The sequence below is a fragment of the Trachypithecus francoisi genome, unplaced genomic scaffold (assembly GCF_009764315.1).
Source record: "Trachypithecus francoisi isolate TF-2019V2 unplaced genomic scaffold, Tfra_2.0 Lachesis_group4, whole genome shotgun sequence".
Classification (NCBI taxonomy): domain Eukaryota; kingdom Metazoa; phylum Chordata; class Mammalia; order Primates; family Cercopithecidae; genus Trachypithecus; species Trachypithecus francoisi.
In genome coordinates this window covers 117,256,167-117,282,488 of record NW_022681469.1, presented here as the reverse complement: position 1 = coordinate 117,282,488, position 26,322 = coordinate 117,256,167, and the positions used below count along the sequence as shown (strand labels likewise).

The following is a 26,322-nucleotide window of genomic DNA, read 5'->3' as shown; positions in this document are numbered from 1 at the left end:
GCTCCCAAAGTGCTGGGCTTATAGGAGTTATAGGAATGAGCCACTGTGCCCAGCTTGCTTGCTTGCTTCCTTCCTTCCTTCCTTCCTTCCTTCCTTCCTTCCTTCCTTCCTTTTCCTTCCTTCCTCCCTTCCTTTCTTTTCCTTCCTTCCTTCCTCCCTCCCTCTTTTTTTTTTTTTTTAACATTTCTTATTTTAATTTAGTTAGCAGATCATTAAATACATGGGGGCATGCCTAAACTAGCAAACAGAAAAATTAACCACGTCACTTCAGTGTGTCAAATACCAAACTGGCAGAGTTCTTAGGGTTTTTTTTTTTTTGAGACAGAATTTCACTCTATAGCCCAGGCTGGAGTGCAGTGGCGCAATCTCAGCTCACTATAACCTCTGCCTCCCAGGTTCAAGCAATTCTCCTGCCTCAGCCTCCCAAGTAGCTGGGATTACAGGCGCCCGCCACCATGCCTGGTTAATTTTTGTATTTTTAGTAGAGACAGGGTTTCACCATGTTGGCCAGGCTGGTCTTGAACTCCTGACCTCAAGTGATCCGCCCGCCTCAGCCTCCCAAAGTGCTGGGATTACAGGCGTGAGCCACCGCGCCGGGCCAGCCCTTAGGGTTTTATGCAGGTCTCTCCTATCTGAGGGGGCTGGCATTTGGGGTAACTCTAGAGACACCCTTGGCCCTGAGTGACTGCATGAGACGTGGGGCTGCCGACTGCACCTGGCACTGGGGGTCGTCTCCATCCCATACTTTGGGTTTTCCCACTGGAGGAAGGATTGAATCCAGTTTAATTCGGAGAGAGGCTTATGCTTCTGTATCACGTGTGGGCATTCCACAATCTGAAATCTCCAAATTAATACGCGACCAAGTCGTCCCCCACTTCCACTAGACACACATCGGCCTGGCAGACAGCTCTTTTCCAACCCGGTAGGTCTCAAGATGAGCAACAGCCTCTGAGTCACTACTGCGCGGAGAAGCCTAGCAGCCACCTCGGCAGAGCTATTCCCCCACGTCCAGCCCGAGCGCCATCTGGAAAGACACCCTTCTCAGCAGCCCCAGCATTCCAGAGACCCACAAGCCACTGTCCCAATCCCCTCTTCTGGCCCACTCACAAGCATTAACTGTGGCTCTTCACTTGTCTTTCTGTTACATCAGGAGTCAGGGGCACAGTGAGAGCCCCACACAGAAGGTTGAGGTCACGCCACTGACCAGCTGCGGGCCACCAGGCAGAGCAGCCTGGCCGTAGTCCTAGTCGCCCAAGTGCCATCGATTGGGGCTGCCACCACCAACCCGGTGCCACACCAGCATTGGCCACCATTCCTGGTTCCCCACAGCAAGCCTATATGACAGGCAATGGTGTCTCCATTTTACAGACAAGGAAGCGGACGCCAGGGAGGGTAAGGGCTTGGTTCAAGGCTAGGCAAACAGTGCTGGTGACAACAGCAAGTAGGAACGCAGGCCCCGGCGGAGCCCTTCCTGTGAGCCGGATGCAGACTGAAAGAGCGGTGCCCGAAATCCCCATGCATCCTAGAGCCACGCGGTTTTCTGTGTGCCCATAAGCCACACGCCCGAGGACGTGCGGACAGGTGCAAGGAGGACAACCTCGGGAACGGCGATTCTCGAGGTGCCATTTGGACCCTGAATGACAGTGTTTGCTGCTCATCCTCAGGCCAGAACACTTTAAATAAAAACAACCCAGACATTCTTGTGTTTGTATAAAAGATATTTACTTCAATTATCACACCTAGGGTGCTAGTGAATAATAATACATGGTGTGAGTCTCATACAGTGATATTGCTTCTCCGTATTATATAGGGACCGTTGTACAGTGCTGAGAACAAACATCGTATGGCTAACCAAAGACAGAGGAACAACACCAAGGGGCCGACGGGTGCCTCCCCCACCCCCACGCCAGCCACGTCAACTTTGACTCTTAATGTAGAAAAACAAATAGCAAGAAATAAAATGTTATCAGAGAGATGTCACACAGCAGCACACCAGAGGCATCTCAAAGCGATTTGTACAAAAAAAAAAAAAAAAGATGACTTTTTTTTTTTCCTTTTTTCTTTTTTGGTCATTTGGGTCTTTGTGAGGATTGGAGAAAAAAAATCTGTGATTGTGAGGATTAACAAACAAGCTCTAGAAAGATCTAAGACTTGGTGCGTTACAGAAAATATAAAATACTGCTAAAATGTAAGACGTGACAAAACACTGGAGCGGGGGTGGGTTGGGGGGTGCTGAGCTTATAAAGAGTTTTCCGGAAGATTCCGCCACCCTGCGAGTGCGTCTTGTGCTGTTAGTAGTCTGGACAGGAGCGTGGTGCTACCCGCTCTCAAGGCAAGCAGCAAACAGTTATTGCACAAACGCAAAGAACTAGGTCTCTTATTCAATGGAAAGGGATGTGGGGAAAACCATCTTTTTTCCCCCACTTTTATTTTATAACAAGCTATTCTCCAATGCTTTAAGAATTTTGAGTGAATTCTCACATCTCCAGAACGCACGGGATTTTTTTTTTTTCCAAGAGGTCTCAGATGGGGGACGTGAGATGCCCGTTTTCTCAAGGGAAGAGGCAGAAGATGGTTTGAGAGAGAGAAATGCATAGACTAATTAGAGAAAAATGAAAAAAAGAAAGTATTTTGGGGAGATGGGGACCATTGTTTCGGTGGTGGATTTCTTTCAAAGAGAGAACAAAACCAGGACCCCCGGCGACCTTGGAGAAGGGGAGGTGATGCTATGGAAAGAGATGCTCTTCCCAGCCTACCTTGCGGTGGGCAGGGCCCTTGCCTTGGCCTGGGGTAGGATTCCTTCTGCTGGGCCTATGGGATCGAGGCAGGGCATCTCACCTTCACACCCGATTGGCAAGCAACTGGTGTCCTGCTGGCTGAGCTTGGGGCCACAGCAAGCAATCTCCACACCCAACCTTCCTCCACATTGAACCACGTGTAGGGGAAAGGAGCCCTCTGCCTATGCTCTCCTAGGTGAGCCCTCAAGCCACAGCCTGGTACTACAAAACACTGTTGCTTTGAAAGATGGTTTTGACCAACTTTGTACGCAAGAAAAACAATAACAACAAAAAAACCAACCAAAATATATCAACCCGTGCGGGCCTTGCAAGAAATCACTCTCTCGCTTGGAAGTAAATTCTTGGCCAGGCCACCGCGCCCTCTCTGACCAGGGTTCGCCGAAACTTCATGAACCCAGAAGTCTTACCAGAGGCTCTAGGAGGCTTTGGGGAACTGAACTTGGCTTTGCTAAGATTCCTCTGAAGCTCCTCAAGCGAACGTTCTTCAACTCAGCACTCCCTCACTCGTTGGTAGATTTTTTTGTTCATATACTCTCTCGTTTAAAAAGTTAGACACATGGAGACCACCAGTTTTTGAGTGGCTACTCTGGAGACAGATGTTTGATTTTGCTGGGGAAACCCACTCTGCCCCCCAGTTAATCCCCCAGATGCCTTGGTTCTCTGGGGAAATGGAGGAGGAGAGGAAGGCAGAGGATAGTAACCACTAGAGTGACAGCAAAAAGCATTTATGACAACAAAACACAAAATAACAATACACTCCTGATAAGTACTTAAATGATTAACCTAATAATAAATAGAAGAGGATAGAAATATTTTTTTTTCTCAAGGAAACATCCTTTTATAATCACCCTCACGCACGCCGGCAGGTCAGTAGCAGTCAGTCCATTTCAACAAGACAAGGTTAAGTGCTGGAAGGGATGGCTGTGGCCTCAGACACTGGGGAAGGCTCTCAGCTTCTGAATCACGGACACTCCCCATCCTGCCTCGTCAGGCCAGCGGCTCCGGCCAGAGCCCGCGGGCCCTGCAAGCCCAGCTCAGTGGTCACTGAGAGGCAGGCTGGGAGACTGGAGGGAATGGGGGAGGCCTGTTTTCCCTTCGGTTCATGAACAAACGGAACTACAGTGAACAAACTCATTCATAACCTGAATCGTCCTGGTCTAAAGCTTACTTTGAGTTCATTTGGTGTGCAATACGTTATTTTTTTAAAATGAAGAAAAATGATTTCAATTGCACAGAGCTTTTACACATAGTCATCTATTTAAGTGCTTTTTGTTTAAAGCAAACTACAAAAAAGTAAAAAATAAAAAAAAGAAGCAAAAGGGGGGAAAAAGGAATTATAAAACAAAAGCAGCTCCGTGCCACTTCAATGTGTCTTGCTGAATGGTGTCTCGTTTCACCAGCAGAAGTCCCAATGCTTCCGTACACACTGTGCTTCTGATTAATTTCCATAGGGATGTAGCCGTGACATTGGGATATAAGGCACCTTTCCTTTCTGATTACAGAAAGTTTGATACATAGCATATAGCATATTTTGTGGAAGAAATTAAAGCCTAAACACTACAGAAATTACAGTAACGCAGGCTAATGCTTTCTTAACATTATTGGGTAAACGAAAAGGATTCATGAAAAGCAACTCAAGGGCATCTTAAGAGTTTAAGAACGGGGGGGATGGGGGAAGTGCACATTTATGCATAGCCGAATGTCTTTCTCTCGCCAGCCTTTTTTTTTTTCTTTTTTTTTTTTTTTCGGGATTTTTCGCCTACAATGCCCAACTTTTCAAGTTAGCATTTTGGAGGAGACTAGGCGCTTTGGAAATGTCTTGTTAAAGCTAAATGTCACTTCATCCAAAAATGAAAACTCGAGATGATGCCACGGACGGCATGGACACGGTTATCTTTGGAGGAGAGGTGGTGGTGGGAGAGGCCTGGGCAGCAGGGGGAAGTTTTTGGAAGTCAGGCAGACAGGCAGAAATTGCATTTCCTTCTACTCCCCTGACCAGGGTGGTGAGGAGCACAGGCCGCCGAGGCCTCTGGAATTGGGAAGACTGGGCTGGGGGGCCGGGAGTAGGGCTGGAGCTCCTTTTACGTTCTGCCCCCCACGCCCCCTCCTCTTCTGTCCTGATTAAGCCCAAGGGTTGTGGACTTAACTTTCAGCCCATCGCTAAGGGTTTCACAGACTGTATCTTTCTAAACTTTACTGGGTACCTGCTTCCCCTTTTCCCTGGTAGTTTTCATCTACAAAAAGTCAAAACCTGATGGAAATAGACATAAGATCGTCAAATTGGACCATTCTCTTGGCGTTCGAGTGTGCTGGCCAGACTGGCATTCAGTACACGCTGAGATCCAACCATGTCACACTGGTCCCAGGTCACCACCGTGCCACGCAGGGCATAAGCCCTGCCCTTGTGGTCACAAAGGCTTCCGTAATGTCATCGATGCCCAGGTGAAACCACAGAAGCACTGAGGGATTTCCAAATGTGAGATTTGGCTGGTCAATGCCCAATCATAGGATGCTGTCCCCACATCTTGGGTTCTTACTTGCAAACTCTCTCCAGCAGGGGAACACTGTGACCCCCACAGTGGACAGACCCACCTCCAACCAGCAGCCCCAGGAGCTGGTTTTCTTCGGTGCCGGATGGTAACTGGCATATTCTTTTGGGATAAGAGGGTGATGCAAGTGTGGACAGGGTGTGTAGACTGGAGAAAGCCATCTATCCTTTTCTGTCTTTGAGATGTGTGATGTTTGCAAAGGAGCGTTCGCAGTGACGCTGAAACCGTGCCAGAGACAACAGATACCCAAGAGCTACAGCGTTCCCCAAAGCCAGCTGGGAATCTTGGGAAGTGTCCTAATGCGGCCACTCTGGGGCAGCCCGGGGCAAGGATAATGGCCATGATGGATCTTAACAGCTGAACAGGACTGGACAGAAAGGATAGGCAAAGACTCTTGGAGGTCCAAGACCATGCCCTGCCTGCAAAAGAAACAGCTGCTGGAGCTTTGAGAACAGGTGGAAGTCAAGAAAAAAATCCGTGTGCCTTGCAGAGCACAGCTGTCTGTCCGTGTTGTGCTCACAAAAGGAGACACACACAAAGCCAGCCCACCAGGCAGAGGGATGCTCGTGTCTGCTGCGCTGGCAGCTTTTCCGCCCTCTCCAGCCCACGTGCCTCATAGTTCTGCGGGGTGTGGTTCTGGGTGACATCACATGGAGAACACAGGTTAGTGAGGTAGAAGGGACAATGAGGAGTGTGAAGAGGGAGGACATCTGGGGAGGGACAGGGCCCCCCCACCGACAGCACTGGAGCCAAACCTCCAGCCTAAAGTACCACAGCGAACAGCCCAGCACGCCCACTGCACATGCCCCGTGTCGCTACATCTCCCCCTGTACAGCTGGCTTGTCGGCCTTGGGATGAGTAAGGTCTATGGACTTTTGTTTTCACTGGTCTGCCAAGAAGCGCCTGTCATAGTGCATTTAAGGCAAAGGCTGTCACCCCTCAGTTCAAAATCTCTCTGCTTTTCTTTGTGTGACTCCCAGAAGGACATGTGTCTATTCCCCAGACTCTATTTTTCAGTAAGATTTGCTTTGCTAAAATCAGAGGAATGAAAAACATTGCATAGAATGTCAACAGAGTTCACTGATCTACCTTGCCCAGGCAGGAAGATTGCTTGAGCCCAGGAGCTCAAGACCACCCTGGGCAACATGGAGAGACTCCATCTCTTTAAAAACATTAAAAAATTAATAAGCATAGTGACACACTTGCGCTCCTAGCTACTCAGGAGGCTGAGATGGGAGGATCACTCAAGCCCAGTAGTTGATCTACCTTGTATCAAAGGACATGCGTGCAGGAGGAACAAAGTCATCCAGTCCAAACTTAGTCCGGAAGGCACCTGCCCGTGAGAAAGCTCACCTGGGGACTCCTGTTCCCCTCTCTTTTTAGGGCCTGGCTGTGGCACGATCTTAAAGTAGTCAGCCGAGGCCCACAGCGATCTCTTTACAACCTGTGTAAACTGGTCGTGAGCTGCACGCCTGACGCTGGCCCTGGCCAAGGAGGGAGATGGGGTATGAGAGCTGGCCACCTGGGCTTGGGCAGTGGCCAGAAAGGAATATTTAACCCAGAGCTCTGCTGCACTCTGGGCCCGGACCGCCAACCAGCAGACCTGAACGTCCACATCAGACAGAATGGTTTTTCAATGGGAAGAAAACAAAGATGGCGACAGGAAGGAAACTGAGCAGGGAGGTATTTGTACTTTGGAGGTACAAGGGATCTACCCCAGGGAGGCCGTCAACTGGTATCTTTTTGCCTCAATTACTTGCACAAAGTAGCAGGGTTTGATGGCGAGTCCCTGTGAACCACAATCCTGGCATTTCTCAGAGAGTTCCCCCACGCATGCATCCCTGGGCTGTCTGCCCCGATCCTGTCCCAGGAGATGCTTAGAAGCTGCCTCATGCCAAGATGACTCCTAAGATCGTCTAGAAGAATCCAGTTGAGCTAAGCTCCATGGCTCTGATAACCCTTTCTAAAGAGAGGTCTGGTGAGCAGAAACCACAGATGTCTTCACTGATACAGAAGTTCAAGAGGAGGTTACCTGGGAGCTCGGGGGTTGCGGAGGAGGACAGAAGACTCCTCTGGGATGGAAGTGAGTTGGGCACAGTTCTAGGACAGAACCCATACACCTGCCATCTCAGCTATCACAAGGGAGCTTGGGCAGGAACCCCGGGTCAAGAGGTTAAATGCAAACACTGATTTTACACCGAGCCTCTGCTTAGCCAGCTAAGTTAATGGCAAAAGCCTTAAGTTATGAACACTGCCTCCAATTAACAAAAAGAAGCCATTTAAAATGGCATAATGGAGCTTGTAATTAAGTGTTAGTGTTTTATATGGAACCGTTTCCCCCAGGGGAGAGGTACAAATCAGCTTTTTAAACTCATAGAGCGTGAAGAGGAAGGGGGTCGGCTGCCTGCAGGGGCCACTGCTTGGAACATCAGCGTGCTGAAGGGGAGCCACGCTGAGGGGACACTGTTCAAGGCACTTGAATACTGCTTAGCAAGATGAGAGATTAACCCTTAGACTCCAACTGAGGGGCCCAACTAGGAGGGGGTGCTCCCCTGGCCACGGATTGCTGTATTATGTTAGTGGCAGCTCTTAGAAGTATTACAGACAGTGCTAGCTTAACATCAAAGATCATAAGGTTGGGATTTCCATTTTTAAAAAAAATAAATAAGAGAGGAAAAAGAATACACAGAACTGCAAGCAAAATTTAACCAACTGATTGTATCCGGTACCCAGATGTAGGTCTGGCAAAAAAGACAGAATAGGAACCAACAGTAACCTAGTTAAAAATGTAAAAAATAAAAACCAAAAAGAGAAGACAACACATATGACTAAATTGCTTGGGAGGGCCAAAATGACTGCGTTTTACACTGTTACTGTTTGGCCACTAGAATGGACAAATCTGTGTTTGTCAATTTCCACAGATTTAACACCTTTGTAAATAACAGTCATGCCTTTAAAACTAAACCCTAGCCTACTATTTCATGTTAACTTCTTGCTTTTCATTCTTATGAAAATTAGATGATCTTTAGAGATTCATCACACATGATGACAAAAGTCCCTTGAGGGTTTTGTGGAGAGGACACCACAGTCGTCAGGGCTCTGCCACTCACTGTCCTAAGGGTCACTGATGTGAACTCACTCTTCTCAATGCACCTGAATCGAGCCAGATGTTGACCCGTGCCCCCTTAAGCTCCTCTGATTTTGAATTCTCTTCTCCCTGAACCAGATTTCAAGTTCAGAAATGATACCCCCATCAAAAGACAAACAAACGGCCTGCCTCCCAGCCCCCTAGAGCCTTCTGAAAACTTCTCATTCATGAAAAGGCATTGTCTTTAGTGTAGTGACTCTCAAAATTTGTGAAAACGTGAACTAAGTGCTGCAGTTGCAGGTTAAAAGACTGTAAATGAAATAATCTCTAAAACATCATGCAAGAAACGTGGTTTCACATCTTACAGTCAAAGTCCTACAAGTTAATTAACAAGCACACGGAGGTGGAACAGCCAGAGCATACCTTTAAAATTATAACTCCCTCCCACCCCCCAAATAAAAAAAAAAGTAATATTAATTAAACTTAAGAAATAATGAATGCACCATTAAAATGTCATCCAAAGATGTTGACCTAAGACAAAGGTTTCAATGATACACAATACGGTCAAAAAGTTTTCAATCAGTAATATACAGTATGACAACTACATCTTGTAAATTATACCCAATACTGCCGGCAGTCTATCCCTCTAAAGAATATTTGCCCCTTTCATCCCTTCCTAACAATCAGATAATAAAATACAGCACCTATAAATAAGCAAAAAAAAATATATATATATACCGAAATCATCTATTGTTAGTTTAAAGATATGGCAATAAAGGAGTCTAAATTAGCAAACTTGTAGAAGCCGTAACTGATAAAACAGCTTATTGAAAAAGGTGGCAGTAATGCACTCTACGTGTGCACAGGTACTTAAGAAAATACACAGACGTATAAAATTGCACACACGCACACGCACGCACACTCTCACCCGCCTCTATTCTCACGCATATACACATAGACAAGGGAGGAATCAGAGACAAGTTAGACTTTCAGTTTGTACTTAGACTGCCCTAAAACTGTGCATAAAAGAACTTTCTAAGAGGCGAAATGAACGAAGGGCAAATGGTAGGTTTGGAAGTTGAAGAGCATCCACGTTTTGGTGTGAGTTTGGGCCATTTCTACAGGGATGGGAGTGGGGAGCCCAGAACGCCATGTTCTCTCTCCTGCAGAGAAAGGAAGTTTCCCACGAGTTCAACAGGGTCATCAGTGCTTGTGGTGGGAAGAGAAAGGGAAAGAGAGAGAGAGTGCGCGTGCAAGCCCTGCCCAGGCCTGGGGAGTGTCTTCCCCTGGGAGGGCTCAGTTCATCAGGTGCCCAGGAGAGTGGTGTGAGGTGAGGTGCCTTCTGTGCCAGAGAGAGATCCGTAGACTGCTATCTACTTGGGGATGGGCCCATCTGGCCCCGGAACTGCCTGCTGTGCTCGCCCGGACTACTCTCTCCTTTCTTTCAATGCTTGCACACGTGCAGACGCACAGACAGACTGAGACACCATAAATTAAACAAAATTGACAGGTACATGCTACAGTTCTTCTAACTTGTCTCCTAAACCTCCAAGATATGAGGTCTGATCAGCGTGCTCTGCGGTTAGAGGTTAAAAAGCAGATTATAAAATACCTAGATTCGGATCTTTTCTTTTTTTTTTTTTTCTTTTTTTCTTTTTTTTTTTTGTCCTGATTTGGCCTAGAATGGAGTGTATTAAACAAACCCTGGTCTGCAAAACCCAGGGTCAGTTAAAGCTATACATCGATGTGCACTACATGTCAGGATTCTATTCACGTACAAGAAAACACTATGTCAGCTACCACAAAATCAGAGTTTCCTGATGTGACGTTTTCTTTTTGTTAAAAAATATGTGGAGTAAATGTGTTTTATTTTAATTCAAAGTTTCAAACGAGAAGATTCTTTTCTTGAAAATATTTAGGAATCCAAACTAGTGTGTTTAGAGTCGTTTTGACTGTGCAATCTCTTAGTGGCAACTGAACAGCTACAAAAACTTTCTTTTTTAATTTTTCTGAAAAATCCCCCCCCCCTTTTTTTTCCTGGTTTAAGAAGATAATAGTGTATTATCGCTCTGAAGCCATTAGATGGCAGATAAAAAGCCCCCTTTTAATATGTGGGTTTGATTTTTTTTCTTTTAAAGCCCACACGGAACAGGAGGACACAAGGCAAAGCTGTAAGAGTTATTCCAGAACCTGTGGAAATCACTTAGGGCAATAAAAAAAACACTTCAGGGTACAAAAAAGCTCGACCACACATTTCCGTTTTCTTCCTTGAAAACTCGACATAGATTGGGCTTAATGCTCCTTTGTTTTCTATATGCACCTTGGCCTATGGCGATTTTGCCCTGTGGCCCGCAGGGCGGTAAGTGCGCGAAGCGGTCCAGGCCGTGGACTGGGTCTGGGCCGCAGGGTTGGTGGAGGCCGCAGGGTTGGCCCGGGACCTCAGTGTCGGTGTGGGCCGCAGAGTGGGTCTGGGCCACGGGCTTGGATCTGGGCCTCGGGTCGGTGCAGGCCTCGGACCGTGGAGTGGGTCTGGGCTGCGGGCTCAGGTCCGGCCTGGGGTTGGTGCAGGCCGCGGGCCAAGCCCAGGCCACGGTGTCTGCAGCTCCTGCCCCGTCCGACCCCGTCCAGGCCCTTGCAGCCCAGCCTGGCTGCCCGCCCCGGGGCCGCGGCCCCTCAGAACTCCCATTCGATAGGTTCCTCCCGGCTGGCGGCCTTCTCCAGGCGGTGGATGATGCTGTTCAAGTTCGCGGCCTTCTTCTTGCGCAGGGGGTTGTCGCGTGAGTCCCGGGCGCCCGCGGCCTCGGGGAGGCCGAAGAGGCTCTGCAGCGAGCTGGGCCTGCGGGGGGCGCTGCTGCTGCTGCTGCTGCTGCTGCTGCTGCTGCTGCTGGGCGGCGGCGCGGAGCTCCGGGCTGCGGGGCCCTCCCCTGGCGCGGCGGCGGCTGAGGTAGCGGCGTCCTCGGGGGCCGCGGGCGCGGCGGTGGCGGGGCTGGACAGGGGCCCCGGGCCTTCCGCGGGGCCTCCCTCATGGTCGTCGTCGCGGGCGTCGTCCGGGCCCGGGGTCCCCGAGGGCGGCGGCTCCGTCTGCTCCGCCGGCCGCGGCGCCTCCTCCCGCTCGGCCTCTCCCTGAGACTTGGGCTCCTCGGTGTCGGCGCTGCCTGGGCCCTCGGTAGCCTCCACGCCGTCGCAGCTGTCACCCTCCGAGCTGGGCGCCGCCCGGCCGCTGCGGGCCGAGGGTGAGTCGCTGGCGCCCGCCTGGCCCTGGCTCCCGGCCTGAATTTCCTCAATGAACAGTTCTCTGCGGATCCGAGACCTACAAGACAACAAGCGGCGGGGACGTGAGGGGAGTGCTGCTGGGGACAGGGCCACCCTGGCCAGCCAGACCTCTCTCTCTGGGGCTCCTGCTCCATCCAGCCTGGAGGCCCCTCCATGCCCCTCCAGCGACCCTCGGGCCATGGGGCACCCCCTCTCCAGAGTCACCGCCCACCCCTCCGGGCCTGGCCAGGAGCCATGCCAGAGCTGGGACACCACTCCCTTCTTCTCCACTGCAACAAAGTGCCACAGGCACTTGTTTTAATTTTAATTTTTTGAGACAGAGTTTCGCTCTTGCCGCCCAGGTGGAGTGCAGTGGCTCAATCTTCAGTCACTGCAACCTCTGCCTCCTGGGTTCAAGCAATTCTCTTGCCTCAGCCTCCAGAGTACCTGGGATTACAGGCACCCGCCACCACGCCCAGCTAATTTTTGCATTTTTTGTAGAGATGGGGTTTTACCATGTTGGCCAGGCTGGTCTCAAACTCCTGACCTCAGGTGATCCATCTGTCTCGGCCTCCAAAAGTGCTGGGATTACAGGTGTGAACCACTGTGTCTGGCCACTTATTTTATTTTCCAAAAACCTTTTGGAAACAAGGCCTTGCTCTGTCACCAGACTGGAGTGCAGTGGTGCCATCACAGCTCACTGCAGCCTCCAACTACTGGGCTTGAGTGATCCTCCCATCTCAGCCTCCTGAGTAGCTAGGAGCGCAAGTGTGTCACTATGCTTATTAATTTTTTAATGTTTTTAAAGAGATGGAGTCTCTCCATGTTGCCCAGGGTGGTCTTGAGCTCCTGGGCTCAAGCAATCTTCCTGCCTGGGCCTCCCCAAGTGCTGGGATTACAGGCATGAGCCACCACTTCCGGCCAGGGTTCTTATCGAGTGACACGTTTCCTACATCCCATCCTGTCCCGCTCCAACTAGACTGAGAAAGACAAGGTCCCATTTATTCTTTGTACACCCAGGCCTTGCACTGGCGCCACTGGTGTGCAGTAATGAAGGCTGGGTGAGTTCATCAGTGAAACTGCCTGATAACCACTGCATCCATCAGGACTTCAGGGGAGAGGATCAATTAATGGACAGCCGCCAAAGTGACAGTTTTAATCTCTGAGCCACAGAAGGTCAGGTTGGTGACTTGTAGTCCAGGGTAGGGTGGAATTCCACCAAATTCTGTATTTTTCCTTTTTTTTTTTTTTTTCCTTTCCTTATTTTACTCAGAGGCAGTGTCTTGCTCTGTCACTCAGGCTGAAATACAGTGGTGTGATCATAGCTCCCTGCAGCCTCCGCCTCCCAGGCTCAGGTGATCCTCCTGCCTCAGCCTCCTGAGTAGCCAGGACCACAGGTGTATGTCACCATGCCTGGCTAAATTTTTAAAATATTGTAGAGACAGGATCTCATGATGTTGTTTAGGCTGGAGTACAGGGGCATGATCATAGTTTACTGCAAACTTGACCTCCTGGGCTGAAGTGATCCTCCTGCCCTGGCCTCCCAAAGTGTTGATATTACAGGTGTAAGCCACCAAGCCCGGCCAATAAGGCTTCCTGAGGCTGGGCGTGTTGGCTCACGCCTGCAATCCCAGCACTTTGGGAGGCTGAGGCGGGTAGATGGCTTGAGGCCCAGCGTTCGAAACCAGCCTGGCCAACACGGTGCAACCTTGTCTCTACTAAAAATACAAAAATTAGCCAGGCGTGGTGGCAGGCACCTGTAATCCCAGCAACTCAGGAGGCTAAGGCAGGAGAATCTCTTGAACCTGGGAGGCAGAGGTTACACTGAGCCAAGACTGTGCCACTGCATTCCAGCCTGGGCGACAGAGCAAGACCCTGTCTCAAGGGAAAAAAAGAAAAAGGTTTTCTGGGCTCCTACTCTGCACTGGGTCCTGTGCTGACTGTGGGGACTCCCCTGGGGAAGATCCTACTGTAGCTTAGCCCAGGGTATTGAACTCTGGCGGGGTGCAGGGGGTGTGAATCTGCTACGGAGTTATTTGGTTCCTGTGTGCAGTGAGCTCTGAACCTTGTCCTCAAAGATTTGTGAGCTCTGGTTCAGAAAGGAAGGGTTCTGAGAAGCCCTCCAGAAGTTCCATGGTGTATAAGTCTTTCCCCATTTCCTGGGGCTACCTTGGGAGCCTGGGAAACAGTGGCTTCTGTGAACAGGTTCCTGGGCGCTATGGCTTTCAAGCTCCTTAGCAGTGAGACTGCTAGTTGGGGTGAAACTCTCCACCCCACCCACTCTGACTGGGGAGGTGGGAGGCTATACGGGTAGTGAAGGGTTTGGTTCCAGCCAGACCCCAAGCCAGAATACAGGCTTTTTTGGAAGCAGGCACATCTGGGTTGGACATCTGGCTTTGGTGCTTACTAGCTGTGCAACTTGGAGAAGTTATTTAACTTCACAGCCATAGCATTCTGTGAGAAATAAGAAAACTTCAGTTTTTTTTTTGTTTTTTTGTTTTTTTGAGACGGAGTCTCACTCTGTCGCCCAGGCTGGAGTGCAGTGGTGTGATCTCAGCTCACTGCAACCTCTGCCTCTTGGGTTCAAATGATTCTCCTGCCTCAGCCTCCTGAATAGCTGGGACTACAGGTATGTGCCACGACGCCTGGCTAATTTTTTGTAACTTTTTGTATTTTTAGTAGAGACGGTGTTTCACCATGTTGGCCAGGCTGGTCTCGAACTCCTGACCTCAGGTGATCCAACACCCTCGGCTTCCCAAAGTGCTGGGATTACAGGCGTGATTAAATAAGGTATTAAATGTATGATGTACGACCCAAAGTAGACACTCAAAAAGGGGTCACCATCCAGCTGCTGTTTGTGTGCTGTGATAAGCCCTAAGGGTGGGGAGGGGACACTGTTAGGCGTGGGGCCTAGGTTTCCATGCTCATAAGCTTGGCCCCTACGTGCAGACTTTGCCTGTAAAATGGGGCCAGCAGCACTGCACTTGGGTGCTGATGGAGGGACTGATAAGATGATACATCTAGAAAACTGTCTGCTCAGGCCGGGTGCAGGGACCCACACCTGTAATCCCAGGGCTTTGGGAGGCTGAGATGGGAGATTGCTGGAGCTCAGGAGTTAGAGACCAGCCTGGGCAAAATAGCAAAACCCCATCTCTACAAAAAAATACAAAAAATTAGCTAGGTGTGGTGGCATGTACCTGAAGCCCCAGCTACTCCTGAGGCTCAAATGGAAGGACTGATTGAGCCTGTGAGTTCAAGGTTGTGGTAAGCTGAGATTTTGCCACTGCACGCTGGCCTGGGCGACACAGCGAGACCCTTTCTCAAAAAACCAAAACCAAAACCAAAACCACAATTAGAAAAGAAACAAACAAACAAACAACTTTTTGGCTCAGTGCCTGGCACATGCCTTGTGCTCCACAGATGTGAGGCATTATCCTTCTTAGCCTAGATTTGTCTCCATGTTTCTAGGGAATACTGTCTTCTGGCCTAGAAAGATGAGCTTCCAGGAGCAGTTGTGGTTTTTTAGGGAACTCACAGAAGACTCACGGAATGCCGTGGCTACAAGGGTTCGGAATCCGAGTTCCTACTGGGTGGACCTGTTCTTCCAGGGGAGAGCAGTGTCCTGTGGTGTGTTGTTCTGGCAATCTTGTCATCAATCCTGGGTAAATGGTCAGCCTGAGATATACTTTTTTTGCGGGGGGACAGGGTCTTGTTCTCTTGCCCAGGATGGAGTGCAGTGGCGTGATCATGGCTCACTGCAGCTTCAACCTCCTGGGTTCAGTGATTCTCCCACCTCAGCCTCCTGAGTAGCTGGGATCACAGGTGCGCATCACCACACTCAGCTGTTTTTCTATTTTTTGTAGAGATGTGGTCTCACTATGTTGCCCAGGCTGGTCTCAAACTCCTGGGCTCAAGCAATCCTCCCACCTTGGCCTCCCCAAGTGCTGGGATTACAGGCTGTGCCCGGCCTAGCCTGAGATACTTTTAATTGCCTTTAGCCAGAGATATTCCTAATCCCCTTAAAGTAAAAGAGTAAGAGGAAATAAAGCTTGGTTTTTTTTTGAGGGGGCAAAAATTGACACCAAGTGTTACTCCCTGAGGGTTCCAGTGGGGCAGGAGAAAGGAAAATCAATGTTTCCTGTTTAACCCCTGAGAAAAGAATGTAAAAAACTACATTCTTGGTTAGGGATATAACACATGCAGTGTTGGGAAGCTCTGTCGGGTATAACAGCAGATAGGTCTGTACAAAGCATTTAGTGAAAGAACGAAAGCCTTGGAGAAAAAACTCAGTCTGCATTTCTGCTCTGCCCTTGGCCTGATGGGTAGGTGGTCTTTTTTTTGGCGGGGGACGGAGTTTTGCTCTGTCGCCCAGGCTGAAGTGCAATGGCGCGATCTCAGCTCACTGCAACCTCTGCCTCCGGGGTTCAAGTGATTCCCCTGCCTCAGCCTCCCGAGGAGCTGGGATTACAGGTGTGAGCCACCACATCTGGCTAATTTTTATCTTTTTAGTAGAGACGGGGTTTCACCATGTTAGCCAGGATGGTCTCGATCTCCTGACCTCATGATCTGCCCGCGTCAGCCTCCCAAAGTGCTGGGATTACAGGTGTGAGCTACCATGCCCAGCCTAATTGTCTCTACAAAAAATTTAACAATGAGATAATGACAGAGTCTCATTATCTTGCTCAGCTGGTCTCGAACTCCTCTGCTCAAGAGATTCTCAGCCTCCCGAGTAGCTGGGATTACAGGCATGTGCCACCACACTGGGCTAATTTTGCATTTTTAGTAAAGGCAGAGTTTCACCATGTTGGCCAGGCTGGTCTCAAACTCCTGACTTTAGATGATCTGCCTGCCTTGGCCTCCCAAAGTGCTGGGATTAAAGGCGTGAACCACCGAGCCCGGCCCTGCTGGGTGATCTTAGACAGTCAATTTCATGCCAATTCTGAATGCTCACTTCTCCTTCATCTATTTTTTTATTATTATTTTTTCTGTAGTGACAGGCTTTCACTATGTTGCTGAGGCTGGTCTCGAACTCCTGGCCTCAAACCATCCTCCTGCCTCTGCCTCCCAATGGGGTTCTAGGCATGAGCCACTGTGCCTGGTCCCTCGTTTCTCCTTCCACCTGTTTTGTTGCTTATAAAATTCTTCTCTACTCCAATCCTCCTTTCAAGAGCCTGCTCATCTCATACCTCTTCCATGATATTCTTTCAGATCTCTGCAGCTCAAACTCATCTCTTGGATCCCATATTTGACTCAGCCCAGCCTGCTTTGTTGTGGAGTTATTTTTGAAAGGAAGCATTTGTTGAGTGTCTACTCTGGATTCAGACCTGGGATTCGTTTATTTTTTTGAGACAGAGTCTCACTGTGTCACCCAGACTGGAGTGCAGTGGTATGATCATGGCTCACTGCAACCTCCACCTCACAGGTTCAGGCGATTTTCCTGCCTCAGCCTCCTGAGCAGCTGGGATTACAGGCGTGCACCATCACACCCGGCTAATTTTTTGTATTTTTAGTAGAGACGGGGTTTCATCATGTTGGCCAGGCTGGTCTCGAACTCCTGGCCTCAAGTGATCCACCTGCCTCGGCCTCCCAAAGTTCTGGGATTACAGGCATAAGCTACCACACCCAGCCCACACCTGTGATTACTACATTTTATTTACTAAGTTTAGAGGTCCTACTGGTATTCTTCTTCTCTCCCCTTCTCTCTTTATCTTTGCCACAGGTGTACCATTGAATTTGTTAGTGCTAAAATGCACAAAAGAGGCATCGCCACCATGAATGCAGACTACAGGGCGATGGGCATGACTGTCAGAAGAGCAGCAAGACAAGCGGCAAACTGAGAAACCTGAGGGGGGTATGCTCTGGCCAGGGGGCAGTGACTGCTATGCAGCTGAAGCCTGTTGGGGGACTTGGGAAACAAACGTGGCCCCAGCAGGGCCAGGGAACATAGTTTTGGAGCTATTTTTTATAATTGGTAGCATCTATGCCCAGATAGTAACCTAGGGCTTTGCATGCATCTCTATTGTAGAAAGAGTTACCACACATGCCCTAAAATGGACGTGAATTGCAGGAGACTTCAAAATGCAGCATCTTTGTGGCTAGAAAGTAGAAACGGCGGCTGGGCGTGGCAGCTCACGTCTGTAATTCCAGAACTTTGGGAGGCCGAGGAGTCTGGCCAACATGGTGAAACCCAGTCTCTACTAAAAATACAAAAAATTAGCCAGGCTTGGTGGCAGGCGCCTATAATCCCAGCTACTCGGGAGGCTGAGGCAGGAGAATGGCTTGAACCTGGGAGGCAGAGGTTGCAGTGAGCTGAGATTTCGCCGCTGCACTCCAGCCTGGGTGACAGAGCAAGACTCTGTCTCAGAAAAAAAAAAAAAAGAAAGAAAGTGGAAATGGGATAGCATGGCACCTGGTGAAGAGAAGCTTCAGGAAACCCCTGTCCACGTTTCCGTTCATTTCCTTCATTTTGCTCCATTAATGCTGAAGTCTCCTTCCAAGTAGAGGGACCTCCACTGTTCTAACTGCTGGCCTCCCTCTGCCTCTGTTTTGATCTGATTGCTAAATTTGGAACGAAGAAACTGGCTGTGCAGCTCCTGGACTTACTTTCTTTTTTTGAGACAGGGTCTGGCTTTATCACCCAGGCTGGAGCGCAATGGTGTGATCTCGGCTCACTGCAACCTCTGCCTCCTGGGCTCACGCGATCCTCCTGCCTCAGCCTCCTGAGTAGGTGGGGCTATAGGTGCGTGTGACCATGCCTGGCTAATCCTGGATTTTGTCCTTGCGGGAGGTAGCTGGCACATGCGGAGGCCTGTGCGGGGCCAGGGCTGCTACTGTGGGGAAGTTTGCCTGGGTCTAGGGTCCACGTAGCAGGTGCGCTCAGCTCTCACAATGAGCAGCATCTTGTGACTTTGCCTTTATGGGCAATAAAGGTGTGATTTGGGCTCCAACCTAATATTTTAGTTTCCCAATTTGTTCAGAGCCTGGGTGGTTTACTGGGCCGCTTCAGGAACTCCAGTGGACCTTACAGGGGAGGGAGGGCCCTGTGAGAGACACAACTTCCTCTCTCGCCTGTGACCTTGTACTGCCTGTGACTGTGTCACATGCACAGCTGGGAGGGCCCCACTGCCATCAGCTACACCTACATATGGTCACCTTGGTTGAACCAGGCGCGCCTACCCCAGTGTTATCGGGCCCTAGGGACAATGGGAAGCAGCACCTGAGATGGTCATTGGCAAGGCACTACCTTAGGAATCTCCGTCAGGGCTGGAATTCTTGGTTTCTAGCAGTAGAGAGTATGGTTATAGCTATGATCAGCAACTCAGGATCCTTCAGTGGGTTTCCTCAATCTACTCCAAACCCTTCATCCCAGTGCACTTTGTTCTACCAAGAGAGCGCTGGGCCATGACCTCCTTAGCCCCTCTGAGTTCTGTATTTTTCATCTGTAGAATGAAGAGAACTGGCCAGGTGCAGTGGCTCATGCCTGTAATCCCAGCACTTTGGGAGGCTGAGGCAGGTGGATCACCTGAGGTCAGGAGTTCGAGACCAGCCTGGCCAACATGTTGAACTCCGTCTCTACTAAAAATACAAAAATTAGCTGGGTGTGGTGGTGCCCACCTGTAGTCTCAGCTACTCTGGAGGCTGAGGCAGGAGAATTGCTTGAACCTGGGAGAAAGAGGTTGCAGTGAGCCGAGATCATGCCATTGCACTCCAGCCTGGGCGACAGAGCAAGACTCCATATCAAAAAAAAAAAAAAAAAAAAAAAAAAAAAAAATAATAAATAAATAAAAGGAAGAGAATGTGGTATCTAATATACTGTGTGAGGATTAAGTGATATAACTTGGTGAAACACTTAGCTCAGAATCTGAGATCTAGAAGACGCTCAATCTGTCTTCATTAACTCATGAACTTTCCCAAAAGCAAAGGCCTTAAATGACTTCATTTATTAATTACAGAACTAATCAAACTAATTTGGAAGATAACACGGCAGAAGACCCCGAGAAAGCACTGCAAAATCACTAAGAAATAAAAGGTCAGGCCAGGTGCAGTGGCTCATGCCTATAATCGTAAGGCTTTGGGAGCCTGAGGTGGGACGACTGCTTGAGGCCAGGAGTTCGAGGCTGCAGTGAGCTATGATTGCACCACTGCACTCTAGCCTGGATGACAGAGCAAGCCCTTGCCTCTAAAAATAAATAAATATGAATATGAATATAAGTATAAATATATATAAACTAAACCACAAAAATTTCACTCCTTTTGAACCATGAATGCCTACACGCTCCCTTATTAAATGATGTAATTGAGAGGTGATTTTCTTTCTGAGTCATGGCAGATACCACCTGTCTCTAACTATGTGACAGTGATGGGAAGGGATGTGGCCTTACATCTCTGGGTTAAAACCTCCAAAAAAAACCTAAGGAACTGCCGGGTGTTGGTGGTTCATGCCTGTAATCCCAGCACTTTGTGGGGCCAAGGTGGGCAGATCACCTGAGGTCAGGATGTTTGAGACAAGCCTGACCAACATAGTGAAACCCTATCTCTACTAAAACTACAAAAATTAACTGGGTGTGGTGGCGGGCGCCTGTAATCCCAGCTACTTGGGAGGCTAAGGCAGGAGAATCGCTTAAACCCAGGAGACAGAGGTTGCAATGAGCTGAGATTGCACCATTGCACTCCAGCCTGGGCAACAAGATTGAAACTCCGTCTAAAAAAAAATAGAAAAAAACAAAAAACAAAAAAACCAAAAAACCCCACAAACCTAAGAGACCAAGGAACGGACCAATCACCAAGCTCCCAGCTCCCCGCCCCCCCCGGAGCCTCACCCCTGTGCACCATGGCGGCCTCGGGACACATCAGCCCCTTCCCCTGGGCCGACCGGGCGCTCCTCGGGAGCCAGCCGTACCTGTAGTTGTGGAACCAGTTGATGACGGTGCTGGTTTTCAGGTTGAGCTGGGTGGCGAGGTCTTCGATGGTTTTTGGTGACGGGTATGGCTTTTGCTGATACGCTCGTTTCAGCGCCTCCTTCTCCTCCGGAGCCAGCACCACCCGGGGTTTCTTCAGCTGGTGCTGGGGCTGGGGGCTGGCGCCCTGGCTGTACTCGGTGCCGACGGAGGGCGGTTCGCAAGGCTGGCTGTCACTGACTGAGCTGTGCCGCCGCTTCATGTAGGCTGCGGAGGAAGAGACGGCAGACTGAAGTCAGGCCCAGCTGGGATAGCAGCCCAAATCCCCGGTCCCCACTAGCGGGATGGCACAGTGCCAGCTTGCCCGACTTTGCACAGAGCATCTCAAAACACTAAGATGAGGCTGGGCGCGGTGGTTCATGCCTGTAATCCAAGCACTTTGGGGGGCTGAGGCGGGCAGATCACTTGAGGTCAGGAGTTCAAGACCAGCGTGGCCAACATGGTGAAACCCCCTCTCTACTAAAAGTACAAAAATTAGCTGGGCGTGGTGGTGGGCACCTGTAATCTCAGCTAATAGGGAGGCTGAGGCAGAATTGCATGAACCCGAGGTGAGGGTTGCAGTGAGTCAAGATGGTGCCACTGCAGTCCAGCCTGAGTAACAGAGCAAGATTCCGTCTCAAACAAAACAAAACAAAGAAACAACACTAAGATGAGAGCCATTCTGTTACCAGCATAGCTCACCAAGGACCTGCTCTGACGGAATGTGAGGTCCTCACCTGTCCCTGCACAACTTAACAGTTTAGTAGGGGAGGCAGAGAAGTATCCAGAGAGATGTTCCCATCACAGTGAAAAGTGGGGTGGGGGTAAGAAAGTGCAAGGGACCATGGGGATATTGAGAAGAGTTCCTCAGTCAGGCCTGGGGAGGGGGCAGGGGAAGTTGCCCAGAAGAGATGATGTTTAAACTGAATCTTGGAGGACATCGCCTGGTGTGGTGGCTCACACCTATAATCTCTGCAGTTTGGGTAGCTGAGGTGGGAAGATTGCTTTAGCCTAGGAGTTTGAGACCAGCCTGGAGAACATAGCAAGACCCTGTCTCAACAAAAAATTTAAAAATTAGCCAGGTGTGGTGGCGTGCACCTGTAGTCTCAGCTACTTGGGGTGGCTGAGACGGGAGGATTGCTTGAGCCCAGAACGTCGAGGTTGCAGCAGTGAGCTATGATTGCATCACTGCCCTTCAACTGGGCAACAGAGTGAGACTCTGTCTCTAAAAAATAAGATAAAATAAAATAAACAACTTAGGCAAGTGAATTCATTAACTAACTTGCCATTTTGTCATGAGAACTCAGAAGTAATTGTGAAGGTAAATCTTCCCCACAGAAAACCCAAACAGCGGGGCCGGGCACGGTGGCTCACACCTGTAATCCCAGCACTTTGGGAGGCCGAGGTGGGCGGATCACCTGAGATCAGGCGATTGAGACCATCCTGGCTAACATGGCAAAACGCTGTCTCTACTAAAAATACAAAAAATTAGTTGGGCGTACTGGCAGGTGCCTGTAGTACCAGCTACTTGGGAGGCTGAGGCAGGAGAATGGTGTGAACCTGGGAGGCAGAGCTTGCAGTGAGCCGAGATCATGCCACTGCACTCCAGCTTGGGCAACAGAGCAAGACTCCGTCTCAAAAAAACAAAAAACAAAACAAAACCCAAACAGCTGAGTCAAAGCGGCTGGATCCAGAGAAAGGAGTTGGATTGTCCAACGGTGGGGACTCCCTCCAGTTCCCTCCCAGGGGACAGACGACTGACCAGGGGCTGGCGGGGGGCTGGAGAAGGCCTCTCTAGGGAGCAGCTCTTGTGGCCGGCACCCCCAGGAGTGAAGAGAAGGCCACAGGACCACAAAGGCTTTGGAGACTGGGCTACCTTTGGAAGGGTCTGGGCCCCGCAGAAACAATAACTCATTTATAACACAAGAGGGCGCCCCGAGCCTGTGCAGAGGGAAAGACGGGAGGCCTGGGAAGCCCTGGAGATGTATTTGGGGGGACTCAGGTCCTTTCCTACGGGCCCAGGGTGAGCGGGGTTGTCAGGGCCTCCTCCCTCCTAAGGGCTGAGGGCTGCCTCCTGGTGAGTGCAGGAAGCTTCACGCTGCTCGGGTGAGGGGATAATGGGAAACTCTGCATAGATATACTGGGTTCATGACAGCATTCTACTTTTGTTTATGTTGGAAATTTCCCATAATAAGACGTTGAAAGGGCCGGGCGCAGTGGCTCATGCCTGTAATTCCAGCGCTTTGGGAGGCCGAGATGGGAGGATTGCTTGAGGCCAGGAGTTCAAGATCAGCCTGGGCAATATAGTAAGACTTTAAAAAACAAACAAACAAACAAAACGAAAAAGAAGTTGAAAACTTTTGTGGGGGCAATGTGGCACCAGGCCTTTGCAGCTTACAGCGCTGCCTGGGGCTGCCCAAGAGGCGTGGCCTACCTCAGACCTTTAGACTACACGCCCAAGGGCAGGCCAGAGCCCGCTAGAGGGGCCCTGAATGGGGCAGAGGGCACCACCTGGGCAGGTCATCAGTGGGCAGCAGCAGTGCCCTTGGGTCCCATGGGGGCAGCTTGCAGCACAGAGGCAGCGGATGTATATTTAACAGCACCTGCTTTGAAATCTGATAGCCCTGAGTATGGATTTCCACTCCCTACTGATAGGAGCTATTGAAATCTGCTAGGCTGCATGAAGCCCCGAGCTTCATATTTCCTGGATAAGGACATCTATGCAGAGTCGTGTGGATGGAGAGCAGTCTTAGCGCAGTGCCTGGCAAACAGGGCAGTTCTCAGAAAATAGAAGCCTCTGTTATTATGAAGGAACCCCCACAGGGTTTCTGGAGGAGGCACCAGAGACTCTCTCTCCTTCAGCAGCCCTTTCCCGGGTTGGGTGAGAATGGTGATGCTTGGCTGGAATTTCTGGGTGAATTAAGAATGGACAGGCCTGGGTTCCGTACCCGTCCCTGGCTCAGATGCTCTGTGTGGTGGAGGGGTGGGCTGGGGCAGAGCCACTCAGGGGCCTGGGATGCCCATTCGCCCATTCTTTTTTTTTGAGATGGGGTCTTGCTGTGCCACCTGGGCTGGAATGCAGTGGTGTCATCTCTGCTCACTGCAATCTCCTCCTCCCGGGTTCAAGAGATTCTCCTGCCTCAGCCTCCCAAGTAGCTGGGGTTATGGGCATGTGCCACCATGCCTGGCTAAGTTTTGTATTTTTCAGTAGAGATGGGGTTTCACTATGTTGCCCAGGCTGGTCTCGAACTCCGGACCTCAAGTGATCCACCTGCCTTGGACTCCCAAAGTGTTGGAATCACAGGCGTGAGCCACTGCGCCCGGCCCCTGGGATGCCCACTCTTAGCTAAGGTCCTCTGCATTAGCTGATCAGGGAGGCTGCTGCTTCTTATGGTCAGACCAGCAGCAGCTAGTTCCCAGTCTCTGCCTCTAAGGGATGCAGTTCAGCCACCCAGTGAGCTCCCAGCACCATGGGTGACCTGAGGACTGAGGGTGCTCGAGGGGTGGACTCACTGGCGAGGACCAGCACTTAGAAACTGCAAACCACGAGGCACAGCACACCTGGCTTTAGGCATTTTTCCTATGCTGTAGCCTACAGGCTGCAAGAAGAATGAATCCACATTCAAGATGATATGTGGGTGGACGTGGGGTTATTCCTCTCGGGAGGCCAAATCCCCAGAGGCTGGAAAATAACAGCAAGAGAGAGATCTGTTGTGGCAGGAGTTTGCTCTGTCACTTTCTAGGCCGGGTGACCTTGGTGGAGGCACCGAACCTCTCTGAACCTCTGTTTCCTGATCTACAAAATGCAGTTGTTTTTTTGTTTTTTTCCCGAGATAGGGTCATGGTCTGTTACCTAGGCTGGAGTGTGGTGGCTTGATCTCTGTTCACTGCCTGTAGAGTTCAAGCAATGCTTGTGCCTCAGCCTCCCAAGTAGCTGGGATTACAGAGGCACGCACCCCATGCTTGGCTATTTTTTTTTTTTTTTTCAGTAGAGACGGGGTTTTGCCATGTTGGCCAGGCTGGTCTTGAACTCCTGACCTCAAGTGATCCACCTGCCTCAGCCTGCCAGTGCTGAGATTACAGGTGTGAGCCGCCGTGCCCGGCCTACAAAATGCATTTCTTAATTCTCTCTGATAACAAAGGAAAGCCTCTAGCCACCTGGTGCATACACAGTAAATGCTGTCATAGCCCCATCAGCCACCCACATGACACAAAAACCAAATGCAGCACCCCCAGCGCTGTTCTGCTCTCCTTGGTTAAAAGTGCTCCCAATGCTAAAAAAATCTTTAGATTCAGGCTGCTGGGGAGAAAAAGTTACAGATCTTCCTGGCCCTCTTAGGTACTCATTAGCTGATGACCATCCAAAAATATTTTTGCCCCGTCCTCCAGTCCCTTGGTCATGGGTCAATGTCCCTTATTAGCTGCGTGGGAAAGATTTGAAAGAAACAGCCTGTCTATGAATGAGGACATAGCCAGCCTGAGCAGGGCAGGGAGACTTACCTTTCTTCTCCATCCGTTTCATGTCCATCAGCTTCTCCACATTGTTGGGGTCGTTCAGCCACAGCTGCATCCGGACGAAGGGCTCTCGTCCTTTCAGACTGAGCTTATGCCAGGGTTTGGGGCGGGCAAGGAGGTCGGAGACAGAGCCTTGGGTGAGCCCTAAGATGGTCTCCCCAAATAAGCGCTGGCCTAGAGGGAAAACAGAAGCGAGACAGGTATTGTCACTGAAAGCCAGGGATCTGAAGGGACAAGTATGTGTCAAGGTTAAAATCAGACACAGGAGTTTAAAGGCCCAGGGTTGGGCTGGCGACGTCCTAGCTTACAGCAAACACATGGTAGAAATATATCTTCAACCAGACTTTTAATACTCACCACTGGCGAGGGAGTTGGCATTGCTCTTGCATTCTCCACACACACAACCAATGACGTTTCTCTTTATTATTATTATTTTTTTGAGATGGAGTCTTGCTCTGTCACCCAGGCTGGAGTGCAGTGGCATACTCTCAGCTCACTGCAACCTCTGCCCCACCGGGTTCAAGCGGTTCTTCTGTCTCAGCCTCCCGAGTACCTGGGACTACAGGTGTGCGCCACCATGCCTGGCTAAGTTTCGTATTTTTAGTAGAGACGGGGTTTTGCCATGTTGGCCAGGTTGGTCTTGAACTCCTGACCTCAGGTGATCCACCCCCCCTCAGCCTCCCAAAGTGCTGGGATTATAGGCATGACTCACTGCATCTGGCCAATGACGTTTCTCTTAAGCCTTTAGCCTGGTGCGGTGGCCAGAAGGGCCCTTTGGGAGGCTGAGGCGGGAAGATCATTTGAGCGCAGGGGTTTGAGACCAGCCTGGGCAACATGGTGAGACTCAGTCTCTACAAAAATACACACACACAAAATTAGCTAGGCATGGTGGCATGTACCTATAGTTCCAGTTACTTGGGAGGCTGAGATAGGAAGACTGCTTGAGCCCAGGAGGTTGAGGCTGCAGTGAGCTATGACTGCACCACTGCACTTCAGCCTGGGAAACAGAGAGAGATCGTGTCTCAAAAAAAGAAAAAAAAAAGCCTTCAGGCTTTGTATGTGCTGAGGTCACGCTAACACCTGTGGTGTTTCTCAGAGGCAGTGAAATCTCTAAGCCAGAGTTCGGGAGGCCAAACAGCAAACAGGAGACCTCTCTCGTACAACCTCAAATCAGAGGGCAGTCT

At 50.1% G+C, this 26,322-nt stretch overlaps 1 protein-coding gene across 16 annotated transcripts in view; it reads right to left on the bottom strand.

The window, feature by feature from the left end:
* The window catches only part of CUX1 (cut like homeobox 1), a 517,458-nt gene that overhangs the window by 22,349 nt on the left and 468,787 nt on the right, over window positions 1–26,322 (bottom strand). For 11 of the 16 annotated variants that reach the window (XM_033192550.1, XM_033192558.1, XM_033192559.1 and 8 more), the window contains 4 exons: window positions 25,124–25,312; window positions 20,587–20,851; window positions 6,614–11,745; window positions 1,701–6,436 (listed from right to left, as the gene is read on the bottom strand). The exons of the other annotated variants lie outside the window; for them this stretch is intronic. In XM_033192550.1, coding sequence (XP_033048441.1) covers window positions 11,109–11,745; window positions 20,587–20,851; window positions 25,124–25,312 — 1,091 coding nt within the window. In that variant the 3' untranslated portion in view covers window positions 1,701–6,436; window positions 6,614–11,108. Of the gene's footprint in view, window positions 1–1,700; window positions 6,437–6,613; window positions 11,746–20,586; window positions 20,852–25,123; window positions 25,313–26,322 lie in introns of those variants that run through there. 16 annotated transcript variants of the gene reach the window in all.